At 30.1% G+C, this 18,113-nt stretch overlaps 1 protein-coding gene across 1 annotated transcript in view; it reads left to right on the forward strand.

The window, feature by feature from the left end:
- Positions 1 to 18,113, forward strand: part of LOC145324728 (limbic system-associated membrane protein-like) — a 52,994-nt gene that overhangs the window by 12,300 nt on the left and 22,581 nt on the right. Inside the window, exons 4-10 of the mRNA XM_080167331.1 lie at positions 3,053 to 3,118; positions 4,085 to 4,176; positions 7,574 to 7,656; positions 9,175 to 9,326; positions 10,298 to 10,378; positions 12,802 to 12,882; positions 16,705 to 16,821. Coding sequence (XP_080023457.1) covers positions 3,053 to 3,118; positions 4,085 to 4,176; positions 7,574 to 7,656; positions 9,175 to 9,326; positions 10,298 to 10,378; positions 12,802 to 12,882; positions 16,705 to 16,821 — 672 coding nt within the window. The remainder of the gene's footprint in view (positions 1 to 3,052; positions 3,119 to 4,084; positions 4,177 to 7,573; positions 7,657 to 9,174; positions 9,327 to 10,297; positions 10,379 to 12,801; positions 12,883 to 16,704; positions 16,822 to 18,113) is intronic.

Below are 18,113 nucleotides of genomic sequence, written 5' to 3' on the forward strand. Positions count from 1 at the left end.
AATTATAAATACACATATGCTTAAAAAGCTTTAACTTTAACTATTGTCCTACAATTACAATATTAATTATATTTAATTTAAGCATTTGTTGTTGTGCTACTTATGCAATTAACCATCCCTGTGTTAATTGTTCTCTCTTTGAATATCTATCTATTTAGGTTTTATTTATAGTCCATTATTTGTTCTTGAGCAAGATTACTTTTATTGGAAATTTTTTTACATTTTTTTCTCAATAATTGTGAACCATTTTTGCCTAAGGTTTGTTATGCATTTTGATTGAAGTAATAGTCTGAAGTTCTTCTTATTTAAACAAAGTCGAGAAGCAAAGCCTCTCCACAATTTTTTCATATCTCTCTGTGATTTTTTATTTCTATTATCTGATTAAATGGAGAGTGATGGGGCAAAAATAGCATAAAATCAACCTAACACTCTTTAAATAATACTCTTTTTCAAAATTATACATATAATAGGTTATTGCTGCCCTACTATGCACATTATTAAAATTGTTTATTAAAGTCTAAGGCATGTCTAGCCTATTTTTATGCAAATTGGCAAATTGTAGAAGGCATTGTCTACATATTAATTCAAGCGTTTTTATTTTGTTTTATACACGAACAATTTTATTTATGTAATAAAAATAATCAAATTGTTAGATAGGATTAGTAATTTTTACAAAAACTTGCTTCATTTATAAAAGAAGGGTAATTGCCTTGGCTCATGCAAAACAGACACAACTCATAAACTACATAATTTGACCAAAGTATAGCTGTCCATAAAAATTAGGAGTTTGTCGACATATAGTGTAACATGTAGTGCATACGCTCATTGACTGGTAGATTATACTTTTGACATTGAGGCATAACTTAAGATTTCAAAAACACTATGCACAGTTCAGACTTCCAGACACAGATCGGGCAATCAAAGCTTATTACAGCAAAATCGTGAACTATATTAGCTTTGCATTGGTTGATATTTAGTCCAAAATAAGGAGTGGGGACAAAACACCTAATTTAAAAATACCTAATTTAAAAATGCCTAATTTTATAAATGTCTAATGTGACAAAACACCTAATTTATAAATACCTAATTTAAAAATGTCTAATTTAAAAATACCTAATTTTAAAAATGCCTAATGTGACAAAACACCTAACTTTAAAAATGCCTAATTTTATAAACACCTAACTATAAATACCTAAGTTTAAAAATACCTAATTTTAAAATATCTAATCTGAAAAACCTAATTCTAAGTATATCTTAAAACTGTTGTTAAATATATTAAACCGGCGGCTACGCCCCCTAGAGGCCTCTAGAGGCGATTGCAGTGCAGAGGGGAATTCAATTAAGTCTTTGGGGGGAGGGGGGGGGGGGGGATTGAGGGTTCATGTTTCCCCCCCCCCCTCCAGAATATCAAAGGTTGAAGGACAAGGAAACAAATGAATTTTAATTTTTTTTGGTTTCTTCCCTAACCTAAGTAGCCGTAGCATCCCTTTTTTTTCTTGGGGGGTGATAGTTAATCATCCCCCACTTTTGTTCTAGTTTGATAAAAAAAAGATTGAAGAAATATTAAAATACGGAGGGGGGGGGGATTTCTCATTGGAAGGTGTTGGTAACCTCCCCAAAACCTTCCCAACCTTATATAAACCATCCCATGACATAAGGAAGCTTCATTGTAAAAATGCAGGGGCGTCCAAGCTTTTTTTTTTTTGGGGGGGGGGGTAATTCTTTTTTGGGGGGGTAAAATGGCGCGTGAAGCATGCCGCAAATTTTTTTTACCCACCCCAAAATCTGAAATCTAAGTAAAATTTCTGGGGGGGGGGGGGGTAATTTAAATTTTATTAAATATTTAGTATTAAAAATGTGTGCGAAGCGCACAAACATTTTTTTTGTTAGAGATTGTTTATTTTTTTTTTTGGGGGGGGGGGTATTTACCCCCCAAAATTGATTATGGGGGGTAAATACCCCCTCTTAAATGGTTGGGGTAAATTTTAAATGGGGGGGGGGGTAAAATAAAAAATTTTGGGGGTGCCTACGACACCCACAAATTCGTTTGGAGGGGGGGTAATCCCCACTTTACCCCCCCACCCTTGGACGTCTATGTAAAAATGAACCATATTGGTTCATCGACTAGCAAGATCCTTTAGCAATAACAATCAGCCAATTGGATTATTGTTATCAAAATTTTAGGTATTTTAGTGAAAATATTTGTATTTTAGAATTAGGCATTTCTAAATTAGGCATTTAGATAGTTTAAAATTAGGTATTTTTAAATTAGGCATTTTTAAAATTAGACATTTTTAAAATTAGGTATTTTTAGTAGGGTTGGGCCGGATACTTTTTTGGCCGGATACCGGATACCGGATATCCGGCTGATTTCCAATGCCGGATATCCGGTAACCGGCCGGATATCCGGCCAACGCCGGATATCCGGCAAATATCCGGTTATCCGGCCAAAGTACCGGATATCCGGCCGGATAACCGGCCAAATTACCAGATATTAAAGTAGTAAAAAAAAATTTCTTCAGAAATCTTATATAAATTTACATAAAGTTAAACTTATTCAGAAAAAATGTTCTTCTAGCTTCAATAATAAGAAAATTATAGCCATTTAAGATTTTAAAAAGCTGAGATTTTGGTGTAAAGTATAAAAAATTATAGAGCCGGATATCCGGCCGGATAGTTTCAATATCCGGTATCCGGCCGGATATTGAAAATGGCCGGATATCCGGCCCAACCCTAATTTTTAGTTAGGCATTTTTAGTTAGGCGTTTTTAAATTAGGCATTTATAAATTAGGTGTTTTTAAATTAGGTGTTTTTAACGTAGGTGTTTTTAACATTAGGTATTTTTAAACTTAGGTGTTTTTAGTTAGGCATTTTTAGTTAGGCATTTTTAAATTAGGTGTTTTGTCCCCACTCCCAAAATAAGGCCTAAATCGTCAGGCTTTATATTGCTATCAACGAAATAATAAAAAATATATACAATGCATGCATCGTAAAGCAACCCGAAATACTAAAATAAATGGTTTCTATTAAAGTGATTTTTTTTTATTTCAGAAGAAACAAATCTTGTGATTTCATATGCAAAAGCCAAAGATTCTGATGTTTACACATGCCAAATAGGTAAGTCATTTCAGGGATCTAAAGGGATATAACAATGGTTGATAAATTGATGTTCATCACAAATAATGAAAGACAAAATTACTCCTTCTCTAGATAACAAATTGATTGGTTGAAACGTTTGGCCGCTCAACTTGTTAAAGCACTAAATCAAACTTCAATAAACATTTTTCGAGCCATCAAATAGGATCACGGGGGTAATAAACTTTTGAAACAGTGTAAATAGCAGTCTAATGTCCCCTTCCTCCCTGAAATTATTTAGTTGTAATATAAACTTACAAGCTTTTTTTTAGTGGGAGGCTGACGCCCCTTCTTTTTTTCATTTTTAGTTAAAAAATAAAATTTAAATTTTTTTTTGAGTGTGGGGAATCTTTTCTAGGGGCGATTTCTCCCCAAAAATAGTTATAAACCTTCCCAGGACCTACGAGAAGCTACCCTGTATAGGAGAACCCGATAGGTTCAGCAGTTAGAGAGATCCTTAGGTACAGACAAACAGTAAAGTTTGATGCAAATATTAGTTTACAATTTTTTTTATAACTTTTCATTATTTCAAAAAATTTTAAATTCATTTGCTGAAACCAGCATTTGTATGCATAGCAATGGTTTTGAATATTGAAATTTTTAAAACTATTTAGAGAAATAAAATCATGTTTCATATATATTTTTTAAAATAAAATTACTTTTTTATTATTTTCTAATAAAGAAGGGATTAAGGAGATCAATAAAATCTAATAAAATTTATTACAAAATTAATTTAATATTTTCAGTAGAACATTATGTATATAAAATTAAGAAAAAATAATTAAGGTTTATATTAAAATTTTTGAAATAGAAAAAGATAATAATAATCAAATTATTTACTTTATTGAAAAGACGTGACACAAAATGGTGAGAAAATAAAACAGCAGTTAATGAGCAAAAACTAAAAAAGTTGATAGGAACTGATTGAATGGGTCTATTTTGTTTTAGAAACCAAATCAAAGAAGGATTTGATGTCCTTATCCCATCAACTGTTGGTAGAAAGTATGCCTGTGTTGTACAGCTTACAAAGAACACTTCAGGTAACTAGGGCTTTTAGTAAATACAGTTGTTGAAATTTGAGTGAAATTTGGTAGAGAGATGCCTAAGTTGTACAGCTTACAGTGAACACTTTAGGTATTTATGGCTTTTAGTAAATTTAGTAAATAGTAACTTTTGGTGGAAAGTATGCCTGTACTGTACAGCTTACAGAGAACTCTTCAGGTACATTATTTAACTTATTGAGATTTCATGTGATTTGGATCTACTGCAGTTCACGGTAAAATATTGCTGGTAACAAATATTGCTAAAAAATTATGAATTTTAAAGGCTGCTAGCTGCCAAACGGCTGAACGTACAGATCATGCCCGCACAAAGTTTAAAGCGGCATAAAAAGGCCTACAAATAATCTGGAATAGCAATAAATCAATAATGCATAATTATCTTGCAGTGCAGAGAAATGCGCGTAAAAGTGAAGCTTTCCCTGTGAATCATTGGATCTTGTCTATTCCAGATTATTTGTAGGCCTCCTTATGCGGCTTAAAATGGTGTGCGGGTATGATCTGTACGTTCAGCCGTTTGGCAGCTAGCAGCCTTTAAAATTCATATTTTTTTAGCAATATTCGTTACCAGCAATATTTTACCGTGAACTGCAGTAGATCCTGTGATTTTGGTTGAAAATATGCCAGTATTGTTCAGTTTACAGAGAACACTTTCAACACTTTCTGTACAAATTTTGGTAGAAAGTACAACTGTGTTGTACATCTTACAATGAACAGGTACCTAAGGCCTTTAGTAGGTAAAGTTGTCGCAACTTCCAAATATTTTGATAGACTTTTTTTATTACGAGTCTATGGTTATTCATGTATTTATCATGGTACAATATAATGCACTACTCTTTTTTTTCAAAATTAATTTTCAGACTATTATTTGAATGAAAATTTTGGTAGTTATACAAACCTTCTCATATGCTTATCCTTGTTTTTATTTTTTTATTTATTTTCTAAAGAAAGGTGCAAAATCTAAATTCAGACAAAAGAATATTTGACACATTTTTTCAAAAAAAAATTGCAAAAAAAATATATAACATACAAATTTTGCTTCTTTCGTAATGCCCAACAACAAGTACAATGAAGTCCAATAATTTTGATTTAGACTTTAACTTCATCTTGCTTTGCTTAAACCTTCCTTTTTAATGTACATCTTTAGAAGTAGTAGCTTTAACAGTCAGAGTGTTGATATTAAGATGCGGATTCCCTTAATTTGAATTAAACTGAAAAAAAGCATTTTGTGTGTTTGGCTCTTTACCCTATACGGGGTTAACTTTAATTATATTGAACACTAAGTAGCCCCGCAGGGTTAGGGCTTTTTGAAGGTGTTAGTAATTATTTTAACCCTTATTTTCAAGAAATTGTAAAATGGAATCATCATTTCATCTTTTGTCTTCAAGGGGGAAATAGTTATTTTAAATGAATACAGTAAAGATGGAACCATTATAAAAAACATGAGAAAAACCATTCTTTACAGGTCTAAGTGGTTTTTGATTATATTATACAGTTGTACAAGAAATATTAGTCATAGAGTAGACTGTATTTTAAATAAAAACAAATTTAAAAGTTTTTGTTTTGTTTAAACAACATCTTTAAAATTAAATAAGTTGTTTTTAATTAATATTTTTAGTTGTATAATATAAAATCTAGGTCATCACTAAACAAGAAGGGAAAGTTAATTTAAGCGCAGGAAAATTAAGCTTATATAATACCTCTTCAAAATAGCCCCCTAAAGAATTTAGTGAGAATAGTCCCTTTCTTGGCAAACCCCCTTAAGGGGCGATTCGTCGTATATTTAAAATGGCTTTTTATAGGTTATTTTAGGTTAGGTTAGGTTGTATTGGGTTAGGTGATTGCCCCACAGGGTTAGGCAATTTGCCCCGCCGGGTTAGAGCCCCCCGCAGGGGATAGAAATAGGAGAAAAGCTACTGTAAAAAACACGAAGAATCGCCCCTTAAGGTGCGTTGCCACGAAAGGGACTATACCCTAATTTAGTTCATATAATTACAGAAAGAAATTAATCACAATTCGAGGCAGTAAAAGTTACAGTTCATTGTTCCCTTTCTCCCTGGCACTTTTTCAAAAATTTAAAATGCTAAATCTATCTATCTATCTATCCATCTATAAATTTATCTATCTATATAATTATCTATTACTTATCAAGGCCAGAGTTGGTGGAACGCTGCAACTAAAATGTGAAGCTAAAGGTAGCCCTGCTCCTAACATAACCTGGTATCTATCTATCTATATCTATCTATCTATCTATCTATCTATCTATCTAACTACCTTACTATCTATCTATCTATCTAGGCCAGAGTTGGTGGAACGCTGCAACTAAAATGTGAAGCTAAAGGTAGCCCTGCTCCTAACATAGCCTGGTATCTATCTATCTATCTATCTACCTTACTATCTATCTATCTATCTATCTATCTATCTACCTTACTATCTATCTATCTATCTATCTATCTAGGCCAGAGTTGGTGGAACTCTGCAACTAAAATGTGAAGCTAAAGGTAGCCCTGCTCCTAACATAACCTGGCATCTATCTATCTATATGTATATATCTATCTATCTATCTATCTATCTATTTATCTATCTATCTATCTATCTATCTATCTATCTATCTATCTATCTATCTATCTATCTATCTATCTATCTATTACTTATCAAGGCCAGAGTTGGTGGAACGCTGCAACTAAAATGTGAAGCTAAAGGTAGCCCTGCTCCTAACATAGCCTGGTATCTATCTATCTATCTATCTACCTTACTATCTATCTATCTATCTATCTATCTATCTACCTTACTATCTATCTATCTATCTATCTATCTAGGCCAGAGTTGGTGGAACTCTGCAACTAAAATGTGAAGCTAAAGGTAGCCCTGCTCCTAACATAACCTGGCATCTATCTATCTATATGTATATATCTATCTATCTATCTATCTATCTATTTATCTATCTATCTATCTATCTATCTATCTATCTATCTATCTATCTATCTATCTATCTATCTATCTATCTATCTATTACTTATCAAGGCCAGAGTTGGTGGAACGCTGCAACTAAAATGTGAAGCTAAAGGTAGCCCTGCTCCTAGCATAACCTGGTATCTATCTATCTATATATATATATACCTATCTATCTATCTAGGCCAGAGTTGGTGGAACGCTGCAACTAAAATGTGAAGCTAAAGGTAGCCCTGCTCCTAACATAACCTGGCATCTATCTATCTATCTATCTATCTATCTATCTATCTATCTATTACTTATCAAGGCCAGAGTTGGTGGAACGCTGCAACTAAAATGTGAAGCTAAAGGTAGCCCTGCTCCTAACATAACCTGGAATCTATCTATCTATCTATCTATATATATATATACCTATCTATCTATCTAGGCCAGAGTTGGTGGAACGCTGCAACTAAAATGTGAAGCTAAAGGTAGCCCTGCTCCTAACATAACCTGGTCATTACAGAAAAGGTAATTATTCACATATATCATTTGAAATTTAAAGATTTTTCTTGTATTCATTCGAATCCGGTGGATAGGAACCGGTTCTTATCCATACGAAAAAACTATGTCTAGCATCGTTTTATATCCAGCTTTCTACGAATATAAAAATGTACAATCATAAGATTAAAACCATTTTTTTAGCCCCGAGGTGCCGAAGGCACGGGCTAAAAAAAACATAATTGTACATTCTATATCCGCGGAAAGCCGTTTATAATACGATGAAAGAAATAACTATACCAACACTCTTTGAAATACTTTATATGGAGGAAATATTTTAACAGCTATCTTGATTGAAACAAAAAAATATGCAAATTTTTTCATATTTAATTGATCAATTTTATTAGTACTTTATGAAATACTTGTCTCTTTATATTATTTAAAAATTTGAATATATAATGTAAAGTTATGATACATAACTAGTGTGTGACAGTTTTAATTTGGAAAACTTTTAACTAAACACGTTTCAGAGAGACTTATTCTAACTGTTCTAGTAAATTAAGTATATGTATTGTTGACAGTGCCTAAAGCCTCGAGTGGCTTTAAACAAAGAGTTGGGGTTAAGGGCGGTCAGGGGGCATAAGACCTTTCAAAAATATCCTAATTTTATTCTAACTTTATGTACTTATGTAGACACCCCCAAAAATTTTTCCATTCCCCCCCATCCATATAAAAATTACCCCTACCTTGGCACCTCCAACCATTCAATTATTTGAATTCTGTAAAAAAAAAAAGTTTGAATACTAATCTCAATTAAAACAAACTTTTCCAGTTTCTAATTATTTCAATTCACTATTTTAAACATCAAAACATTTTATATGAAATTTTTTTATTCATGGAAATTTTTTGGTTTCAAAAAGTTATTTTTTCAGCTTTTGAGACATTTATTTTGAAAAAATGTCTACTACAAATTAAATCATTGCCTTTTTTGTATGTAAAATTAAAAATTATTTGAAAGAAATGAACAAATTTTACATGTATTGTGTAGAGTTGATAAAAAAAAAAACATTTTTGTAATTTAAGATGAAATATTTCCAGTATTTCAGTATTTCCAGGGATCATATCAGGATTTTAATTCATAACTAGTATACATAAATATGTGTCAGAGCTTATTCAAAATTAATCTTTTTTTCATATTTTAAATCCTGATACAAATTTTCATTAAATTAAAGAAATAAAATTTGAACAAGAATGACAACATACTCGAGTAACGAATTAAAATTACAGTTTTATATCAAGCAAACAAACAGAAAAAAAAATATAGTGTAGATATTCATTCATTAGAGGAATGGTCTAAATTACCCTTTATCTACGATTAAACAACCCTTAGAACAACTGGAAAATCATTTTTAAAGTCCGAAATATATTTATAAGTAAATAATACTTCTAATTTCGCTAATGGCAACATGACATCATGAATTATATTACAGTTCCTTTTTAAAAAATACCTTCTCCTAACTTTTGAGTTATTAATTTTGTTTATGAAAGGGATCTCTCGAGTGTGACACACTGGATTGACGCCAGCGGATCCGTACTAACCCTGACAGACCTGGGCAGGACGCACTCTGGCAACTATACCTGTACAGCTGATAATGGAGTCGGGCCTCCGGTCTCCAGGGTAACTTCTGTTGATATACTATGTAAGTATATATTTAAGTAACCATCTATAAATCTGCAGTTATGGGTGTAGACATCCCGCGGCTCAACACTTGTCGTCGTGGAGGTGGTTGGTTTGAATCTCGTTCCGACACCGCATCATAACTAAAGACGTTAAAAATAGCTGATATGTCAGGTGCACGATATGAATAGCTAGAGTAGGGGGAATGCCTAGACCCATTGACAGGGGCAACTCATTACTATGCACAAGGACTTCAAAGACAAAGGTCGTGCAATCAAAGGGTTGGTTGTTTGTTGGATGTTACTTCACCTAATTTCCACCAGTGGGCGTTAGAGTATTGCATCTTATTACAAGCGTATGATGCCCCTGGGTTCTCTAGATGATCACTTGAAATCGAAGGAGAATCCTGCCCCAATAAGGTTATATGTTATAATAACAATAATAAAAAGAGGTGTAGACTGTAGATACCCGCTGGAGGTAAAAACATGTTGTAGGTCGACCTAATCATCAACATACATATAAAAGTAACATGATGTATGTCTGTTTTTTTAAGTTTAGCTTCATGGTTTTTAGACTATTTTATTGCTAATGGGTAGATATTTCATATCCAACCATTTTGCATTTTAAATAAAATGCATAACGAATTCATTTTTTAGATATTTATGATGTGTCAATCAAACGTCTTACAAAAGTCAAACTGACGTTAATATTCATAATATATATTTCCGGTATTGCTTTGAAACCGATTAACATCCAGTGGATTACAACCGGTTCTCAGCCATATGAGAAATTACGTCTAGCATCGTTGTATATCCAATTTTCTACGAATGGGCATATGGGGGCTGAAACAAAATACCCGCAGAAAGTTGTTTATAATACAATGCGAGAAATATCTATTCCAGTATGGCTTCGAAACTGATTAATATCCGCTGGATTAGAACCAGTTCTCATCAATATTTATCTAAATGCATATACAGTTGTTTATATATTTAGTTGGGCCAGAAGTGATGGTAGAAAGAAAGATAGTTCATACCAGCCAAGGCTGCTCCGCTCAATTGGTGTGTTTTGTTACTGGTAAGCAAATGTTTTTTTTTCTTGGATTTGCAAACATTCGTCTCCAAGCTTTAGGTAAATCAATCATTTACGATTTTACGAAACTAGCTTGAAGTCTAAACTTCATCCAAATATGGAAATTCCTCTTTTTTCAATTAATGTCAAAGCATCTAAGCGGATTTGAATTTTATATAGGCTTCTTTGCGGCAGACTAGCCTTGATTTTTTAGTAGTGTAGAATTATAAAATTTCTCTGTCTGTTCATTTCAGAACATATTTTGCTGTTTAGTTAAGATTTTATAACATAGATTTTCAAAACTTTGAGTGGACGTTAATTGATTTTAAAATAATTTTAATGTTGCATAAAACAAATAAAACCAAATAATAATCAACAGATCACATTAGACACAAACCGACAACTTGGCATACCTGTAAAGAAATCTAGACAAAAATATGAAAATCCAATATTTGATGATAATAATTGTAATGATAATAACAGGATAATGTGAATCCTTTTCCTGTTCTATATCCAATAATTGGGGACCCAATGTAGCGTATATACTTATCAAAGTAGTCTCTTTAATTTTAGATTATTGAAGAAAATTTTCATTTGTATAGATAAGATATAAATGATAATGATAATGGAACATTAAACTATTTTGATTTAAGTATGTTGTTCAAATACAAAGATAACATTCATAAATAGCGAAACTTAGCCAGATGAACTAAACAAATAGGTTACAGAGCAGTTATTCATTGCTGATTTTTATGATCCTAACTTTTATAGCTGAACAGTAAACCATATTCTATTATAAAAAAAAACTTTTAAAACCATTAGCAAGCAGAAACTGAAAAAAGCAATTTCAAATAACTTTTAATTTTATAGACCATCTCACTTAAATGGCAGTTTTCAAAAAATTTACAAAAATAATTATAAAAGTTAAGAGTACTTTCAATATCATAGCACACTTGCTCTTTCTATTTTTTTCCTGTGTCAATCCTTCATTCTTTAATCTGGGTAAGTGCAAAAAAATATAGGTAATAGATATATGAGATTTAGGGCAGGAGTTATGAAGCTTTCTTGTAAAGTATAATCTAATAAGACTACCTTTTGCATGATATTTATTCAGCATTGTATAAAAAAAACCTTACTGCTTATAAAACAGGAGTTTGGTCATTTAAAACATAGCATTTGAACACAGTAAGATAGGAAGTTTGGCAGAGAAATCATCACAAAAATTTCACAATTTTGACTAGCAAAGCACAAAATAAAATTTATCCTATGTTTTAGAAATTAGATTTTGGATCAGTACAAAAAAATGGCAGTACAAGTCTGTTAAAAATAACTGTCTCTCTTAACTCTTATATCCTACTACTTTTTTTTGAATTGTTAAAGAAATAAAAGTACATTTACATCAATCTATTTTCACAATTGGATTTGTATCCTAAAAACAAGAAATTTTGTTCTCAAACTTCTCAAAGTAGGAACATATATTCCAGAATAAGATATACTTTAAAGAGATTTCACAAATAAAGTAACTGTTCGGGGTTTTGTCAGTATAGAAAGGAGTTATACTGTTATTGATGTAGAAATTTACTTTATAGAATCGGCAACCATGTCCCTGTACAGTCCAAGTAATATTTACAGTAAATGCAAAAACAGAAACAAAATATATTTGTCCAGATAATTATTTCCAAATCAAGTTCAAATGCCAATAGACACATCAAATTACATTTGGATATCTGTAAAACAACTTTGAGCATGCTATTTGTTATTAATAAATCTTAAAACTTAAAAATAAAGTTTTACCAACAAATTAAGCATACACATAAAAATTTCAAATTGTAGGATGTTAAAAGCTTGTCTGAGGTTTTGGTTTTAGGTGTTTGTTGTGGTTAATTGAAAACTTTTTGGGGGATAATGGGATATTCATTTTGATACATTTTTTCTCCCAAAACTTCAAAGAATGAAATAAGAAAAAGTAAAAGATCTAGTTTATGACATACAAAAATAAAAAAAAATTACTCATTTTAGTAAACACCCATTAATATTAAAATTTGATAGGACATAAATCAGTCCATTGTATAAACCCTTAAGGTTTACAAACTTCACAAATCTTTCCTTGATTTAGATATTTCTAAAAATATACATTTTTTTTTATCCAGAGAAAAATTATAAATTCTACAGATAAAGTTTATCTAATTACCTATAATAGTTGTAAATAATCTAAACTTTCCTAATAATATATTGTTTATTACAGGATTTGCACAAATACTCTCTTATGGAATTTTTTTTGAAAAAAAATAACTTTTGAATATTAAATAAAAATTGAAAAAATTAAGCGCTAGGAATGATATAATCATTGTGAATTTTAAAAAGCAGAACATTTTAAAGTAGGAAAGTGTTGTTGTCAAAAGCAGTACAAATTGGTATTTTGTTTTTAGGAAATCCAACCCCAGAAGTCAAATGGTTTCACCACACACTTGTCCTTGTTTCTTCTAAAGATATCATCATCAAATCAACAGGTAAACAAATATTCATAAACAAAAATAAAGTATAAAAAACAGGTAGCTTACCCCTATCTAAAAACCTCCAATGCATTACTGCAAGCTCTTATTCACCTGAAAGCTATACATATAATTTTATCAGCAATTAAATTCATTCTAATTAAATAAATGCTACTGCCAAAGAAATCCTCTATTAGAATAGGATTAAAGTCACAATTATAATTATTGGTGTTTGCTAAAATGTTTTATTCGCAAAATTTCTTTTAAAATGATATTTAAAGAATGATAAAAATAGCAAAGCAGTTACACAAACATTTATCATTGTAAAAATATCTAATCTATAAATATTGAAATTTCTTGTTTAAAATAATAATCCTTATTAAATCTAGATTTTATGTTCTATCTTTGAAGGTCAAGTAGAGAGCTTTTCAAAACTTATTATCATAATTCATGTTTAGTTCAAATAGTAAACATTGAATCTTGTTTGATTTAATAATATAAACATAAAAATTGTATTCACTAGTTTATGCATGTAGATTTTCAGTGTTCAAAACAAAAATAAGAAAAAAACAATAAGCAACTTATCTTTTTAAAATTTACATATTACAAAATAAAATTATTGGTTTATTCTAAATAGAAATTTTCTTTTATAGACAAATAACTGTCTCTATATAATAATTGAAATAAAGAGACAATTTAGGGTTGTTTAGATTTTCAAGATAAATAATCCTTAGAATTTTCTTTTGTAAGGTTTTTATGAAACTTTTAAAAAGAAAAATAAGAGTTGCTGTTCTACCTAAAATAAGACAGGTGTGCTACATATGTAAATGCAAATAAGGTTGTATCAGAGCTGTAAATAAGATGCATAGTGTGTAAAATATATATGTAGGTCTAACATTGTAAAACTAATGTAAATGTTCAAACTTTCCCTGTTATATTGATATTTACTGGTCTGCAGGATTTGCAATTTTTTAACATTACAACATAAATATTTATAAGTTATGTAAAAGTAGAACTTAAACAGTTTGAGTAACATACTTTTTTTTTGGTTGGTTTACTTACTTTAATGACATTTAAATTTAGCAAATAAGAGTTTTTTCTTTTAAAATGATAGTTTAATTTCCAGTAAAACTTGGGGGAAATTTTATCTATTTAATGTTAAAACACAAAAGAAATTCATTAGGTCTACTTATATAAGTAGGAAAATTACAAGAGGTAAAATGATAAAATAAAAGTCACAAGATTTTTGTAGACTAATTTTGCAGAAATAAACTAGTTCTAAGAATAATCTAGTTAAACTAAAAACATTCATAGAATTAAACCCTAACAAGCATCAAACAATAGTTGACATTTTATGACAAATAAATATACCTATATATATTTTTTAAGTTTAACATCAAATAATTAAGCTTAGTTTAAATGAATAATTTCAGTATTTGAAAAATAGAATGTGAATAAAGTACAATTTAAGAATATTAGTGTTTCTATCAATGCAATGGACAAATTTTATTTAAGAAAAGCTTTGCATGAAATTACTTTACTGGTTACACAACTTTCTTAGTATAAAATACATTTGTTTTCTTTCATCTGTGTGTGAGTAAATGTGATGTGAAAGTAATTCCTTGAAATTGTTAGTTACTCCTTAGATCTTTGTAATCTCAACATCTAGAGGAAGGAAATGGTTTGAATCATTGTTTTGACATCAGAGATTTAAGGATTGTTACTGTACATCCTGAAACTTTTTCTAATAGGAAAGACCAAAAATTTTCCTTTGTGCTTTATAGTGAAAAACATAAAAAATAATTTGTCAAAGTATATGTAAATGTAAATATGTAAATCATGTGACTTTAAGACAAGTTTGAAAATTTCAACAATTGTTTCACCTTATTTTAGGATTTTTTTAATAAATATTAATTTTGCAAAAGGACTAGTGAGTTATTTATATGTAGAACAAGATCAATGTAGGTTTATTTATCTAGCAACAAGACAAAGATTATATCAAGCATGATGATCAAATTAATTCTTAAGCACCTATCCCTTGATTAGCTTGTTTCTGGGCAACTTTCAAATACTTCCTGTTTGAGAGTGTTATTCAACTAGATAGTTATTTAGATAGTTTCTGGGAATGGTTTATGTACTTGGTTATTTCCTTTCTGCGTCAATAAAGGTCACTGGGGAAATTCTGGATAATTTAATTAGATTTGGTTGTTAATTGGTGGATTAAGATATTTTTTGTATCTTTTTCCCTTTTCTAATATGACAATTCAACAGCTACAAATTTATATTTCTAGTAACAAAACTGATTCTTTTTAGTAAAGAATTACTTTCATGTTGCTTCTATGATCATATTATTGAAAATAAACTTTATGTAAAATATTATTTAATAAATTACTAACATTGCATCCAACTGTACAAAAAAAGATTCAAGCACAATTTTTGACCTTGCAACTTTGAAATTCATGTATTGCAAACAAACTCCCAAAATTTATAATTAGAATATTGGAAGCGGTTGAAAAATCCGCAAATATGAGAATTATCAAATATGACTTAATGTGTGTTAAAACCTAAATTAGAGTTTAAAGTTTTGTAAAGCTGTACCTAACCTTCAAAGTTTGTGCTCAATTTGTAAATTTAATAATGTTGGCATATCATAAGTTTATAACTTGAACATGATGGTTTTACTTTAAAACATGTTTAAGATGTATAATCAGAATACATATAATGTAAGGATGTGTTTTTCATAAATATGTCATCATGTGTGAATTAGTTTTTTGACTTACTTTAGTGGCGTTGAATTTGAAAGGACAATTTTAGTGAAAACAACAAAAAATATTATCCACTTAATCAGAAGAAATTCGTATTGTGAAGGTTTCTCTCTTAACCCTTAACCCTCTAGTTTTTTCAATGTCATTTTTTTGTAGGTAAGATGGAGAGCTGTGACTTCATGACTTTTTAAGTTTAGTAATTATGCGTCGGCAAGAGTTGATTTTATTAGGATATCTGGTCTGTGTCGGTCGTGGTGTCCGGTCAAAGTCGGTTGGGTAGCACCAAAAGTTTTTAAAAATCTAAATAAATCGTGATTTCTACATTATGACTTTTGGGTATAAGGTAGAAACCTAAAATTTTTTTTGGTGAATACCAATGAAAAATCTAAAAAAATCGTGATTTCTACATTATGACTTTTGGGTATAAGGTAGAAACCTAAAATTTTTTTTGGTGAATATCAATGACCTTATGAGAAAAGTGGTGTTATGACCGTTTGACCGCACCCTGACCGACTTTATGACCGATATTTGTCCGGCTTTTACTACAGACATATATCATGAATATCGTTGCTTCTATTACAGCTAGAGACCTATAAATTTTTTTGGTAAATTCTTGAGCAACAATAAACAGATAAAAATATTAATTGGCGCCGCCAACCGCCGTTTTACCGCCGTAACCGCCGAAAATGGCGGTTTCCGTTATTTGCCGTTTTTCGGCGATGATCAGAAAAAGTAATTTTTTTGTTATGAAAAATAAAAGTTCGTCCTAAAATTTTGTCATCCTAGCTGCAAAATTGGCCGCTCTACAGCTGTTTTAAAATTTAGCGGCTGGCCGCTAAAAAGCGGCTAAGGAGCGGCCTGACCGCTCTGACTAGAAAAAGTAATTTTCTCTAAAAATACACATGAACCACCAGAAAAAAAATTTTATCTTTATCTCTAACAGAAGCCGAGATAGAGGGGGTGGTCAATATGACCCCCCCCCCCCCCGATCTATTAAGGTGGAAATAGGGGCCCGATCTGTAAGGGTTAAAAAATGAAAATGTATTTTTAATATTTATAACATATACTTATTTAGGAACTCGTAATGAGTTAACTCTGAGTAATGTTGACCTGGGTGGTAAGATGGAGAAGGAGTACAGCTGTACAGCTACCAATGAAATCAGTACTTCCACCAAAACCATCAAAATCACAGGTACAAAATTCAATGTAATGCCTATATGGTTTTGTACACTTAGATTCATTAAAAAAATTTGGAAGATTTGGTAATTTAGCAACTTACAACACTATTTTTGCCTAATACTCATTGGACATATATTAGGTTTTTAGAAGCAAGTCTTTTGCACAGAAAATAAAAAAATGTAATCTAAATGTAATAATATAAGAAATAAAAATATTCTTATTATGAATCTAATAATGTCTAATATATATCTAAATTGTTTTTTCGAACACCATGACACTAATTCTTATATTTTGTCAAAGCAAACTTTATCTAATTTTCTAAAATTGACTGATCATTGTTTCTTTATTCTCCATTGGAGCCAGAAAACTTTTAAGTGAGGAAAAGATAAAAAGAGATCAGAGAAATAGAACTAAATAATACTATATTTTTAAAAAGTTATATCAAAATCAATATTTTTTTTAACTGTTGACTATAACTTAGCAGCAAGATTTTTTTTTATATCTAAAAAAGTAAATAAGTCTTCTACACAAAAGTGAAAATTAAAAACATACCTATCCTTTAAACTTGAAAAGAAACAGATCACTTTGAATAATTTATCTAAAACTTTACTAGGAGATTTGCCACTGAAACTATTTTGTCTTAGTTCTGTGAAAGTTAGTAAATTGTTAGATACTAAAAAATTCTAAAGTATATGTTGTTAATTTTACAAAATTGTAAAATTTTGGCACTAAAATAGCACAAACAAGAATTTAAATAAAAACATTTTTATAACAAAACTCTTTGAGATTAAATTAAACACGAATTAAACCTCTTTCTTAGTATAATTGAGGATCATCTCATATTTGCAAAAAAATAGAATCTTTAGTTTTGTTTAATATTTATTGTTTAGAACATATAATCAATAGCATATTCAGTAAATAATCATAGAATACAATTTTATATAATATATTAAAAGTTTATGAAAATAGTCAGAATTTATTGATTTAACACAATGAGTTTATATAGCTTGAAAAGATCTAGTTTTACAACACATAATTTTACATCCTCTGTAAACGCAAATATTTCAAAGATATATTTTATGGATTATAAAACTAAATTCCAACCTACATTATTTAAATATTAATTAAAGGTGATCAGAATATTGAGAAATCAGGTTTAAGAAATTCTAATTCTTTCATCAAAATTTTATAATTAAAATAAACCCAGGGAGAAAAAGGATATTGGACTGTTTTGTTTACATTGGCTTGGCTGACAATTAATGAATTTTTATTGGTTAATTTAATAAGTTGCACAAATCTATAAAA

The sequence above is a fragment of the Acartia tonsa genome, chromosome 7 (assembly GCF_053477335.1).
Source record: "Acartia tonsa isolate MP-2025a chromosome 7, ASM5347733v1, whole genome shotgun sequence".
NCBI classification, from domain to species: Eukaryota; Metazoa; Arthropoda; class Copepoda; order Calanoida; family Acartiidae; genus Acartia; species Acartia tonsa.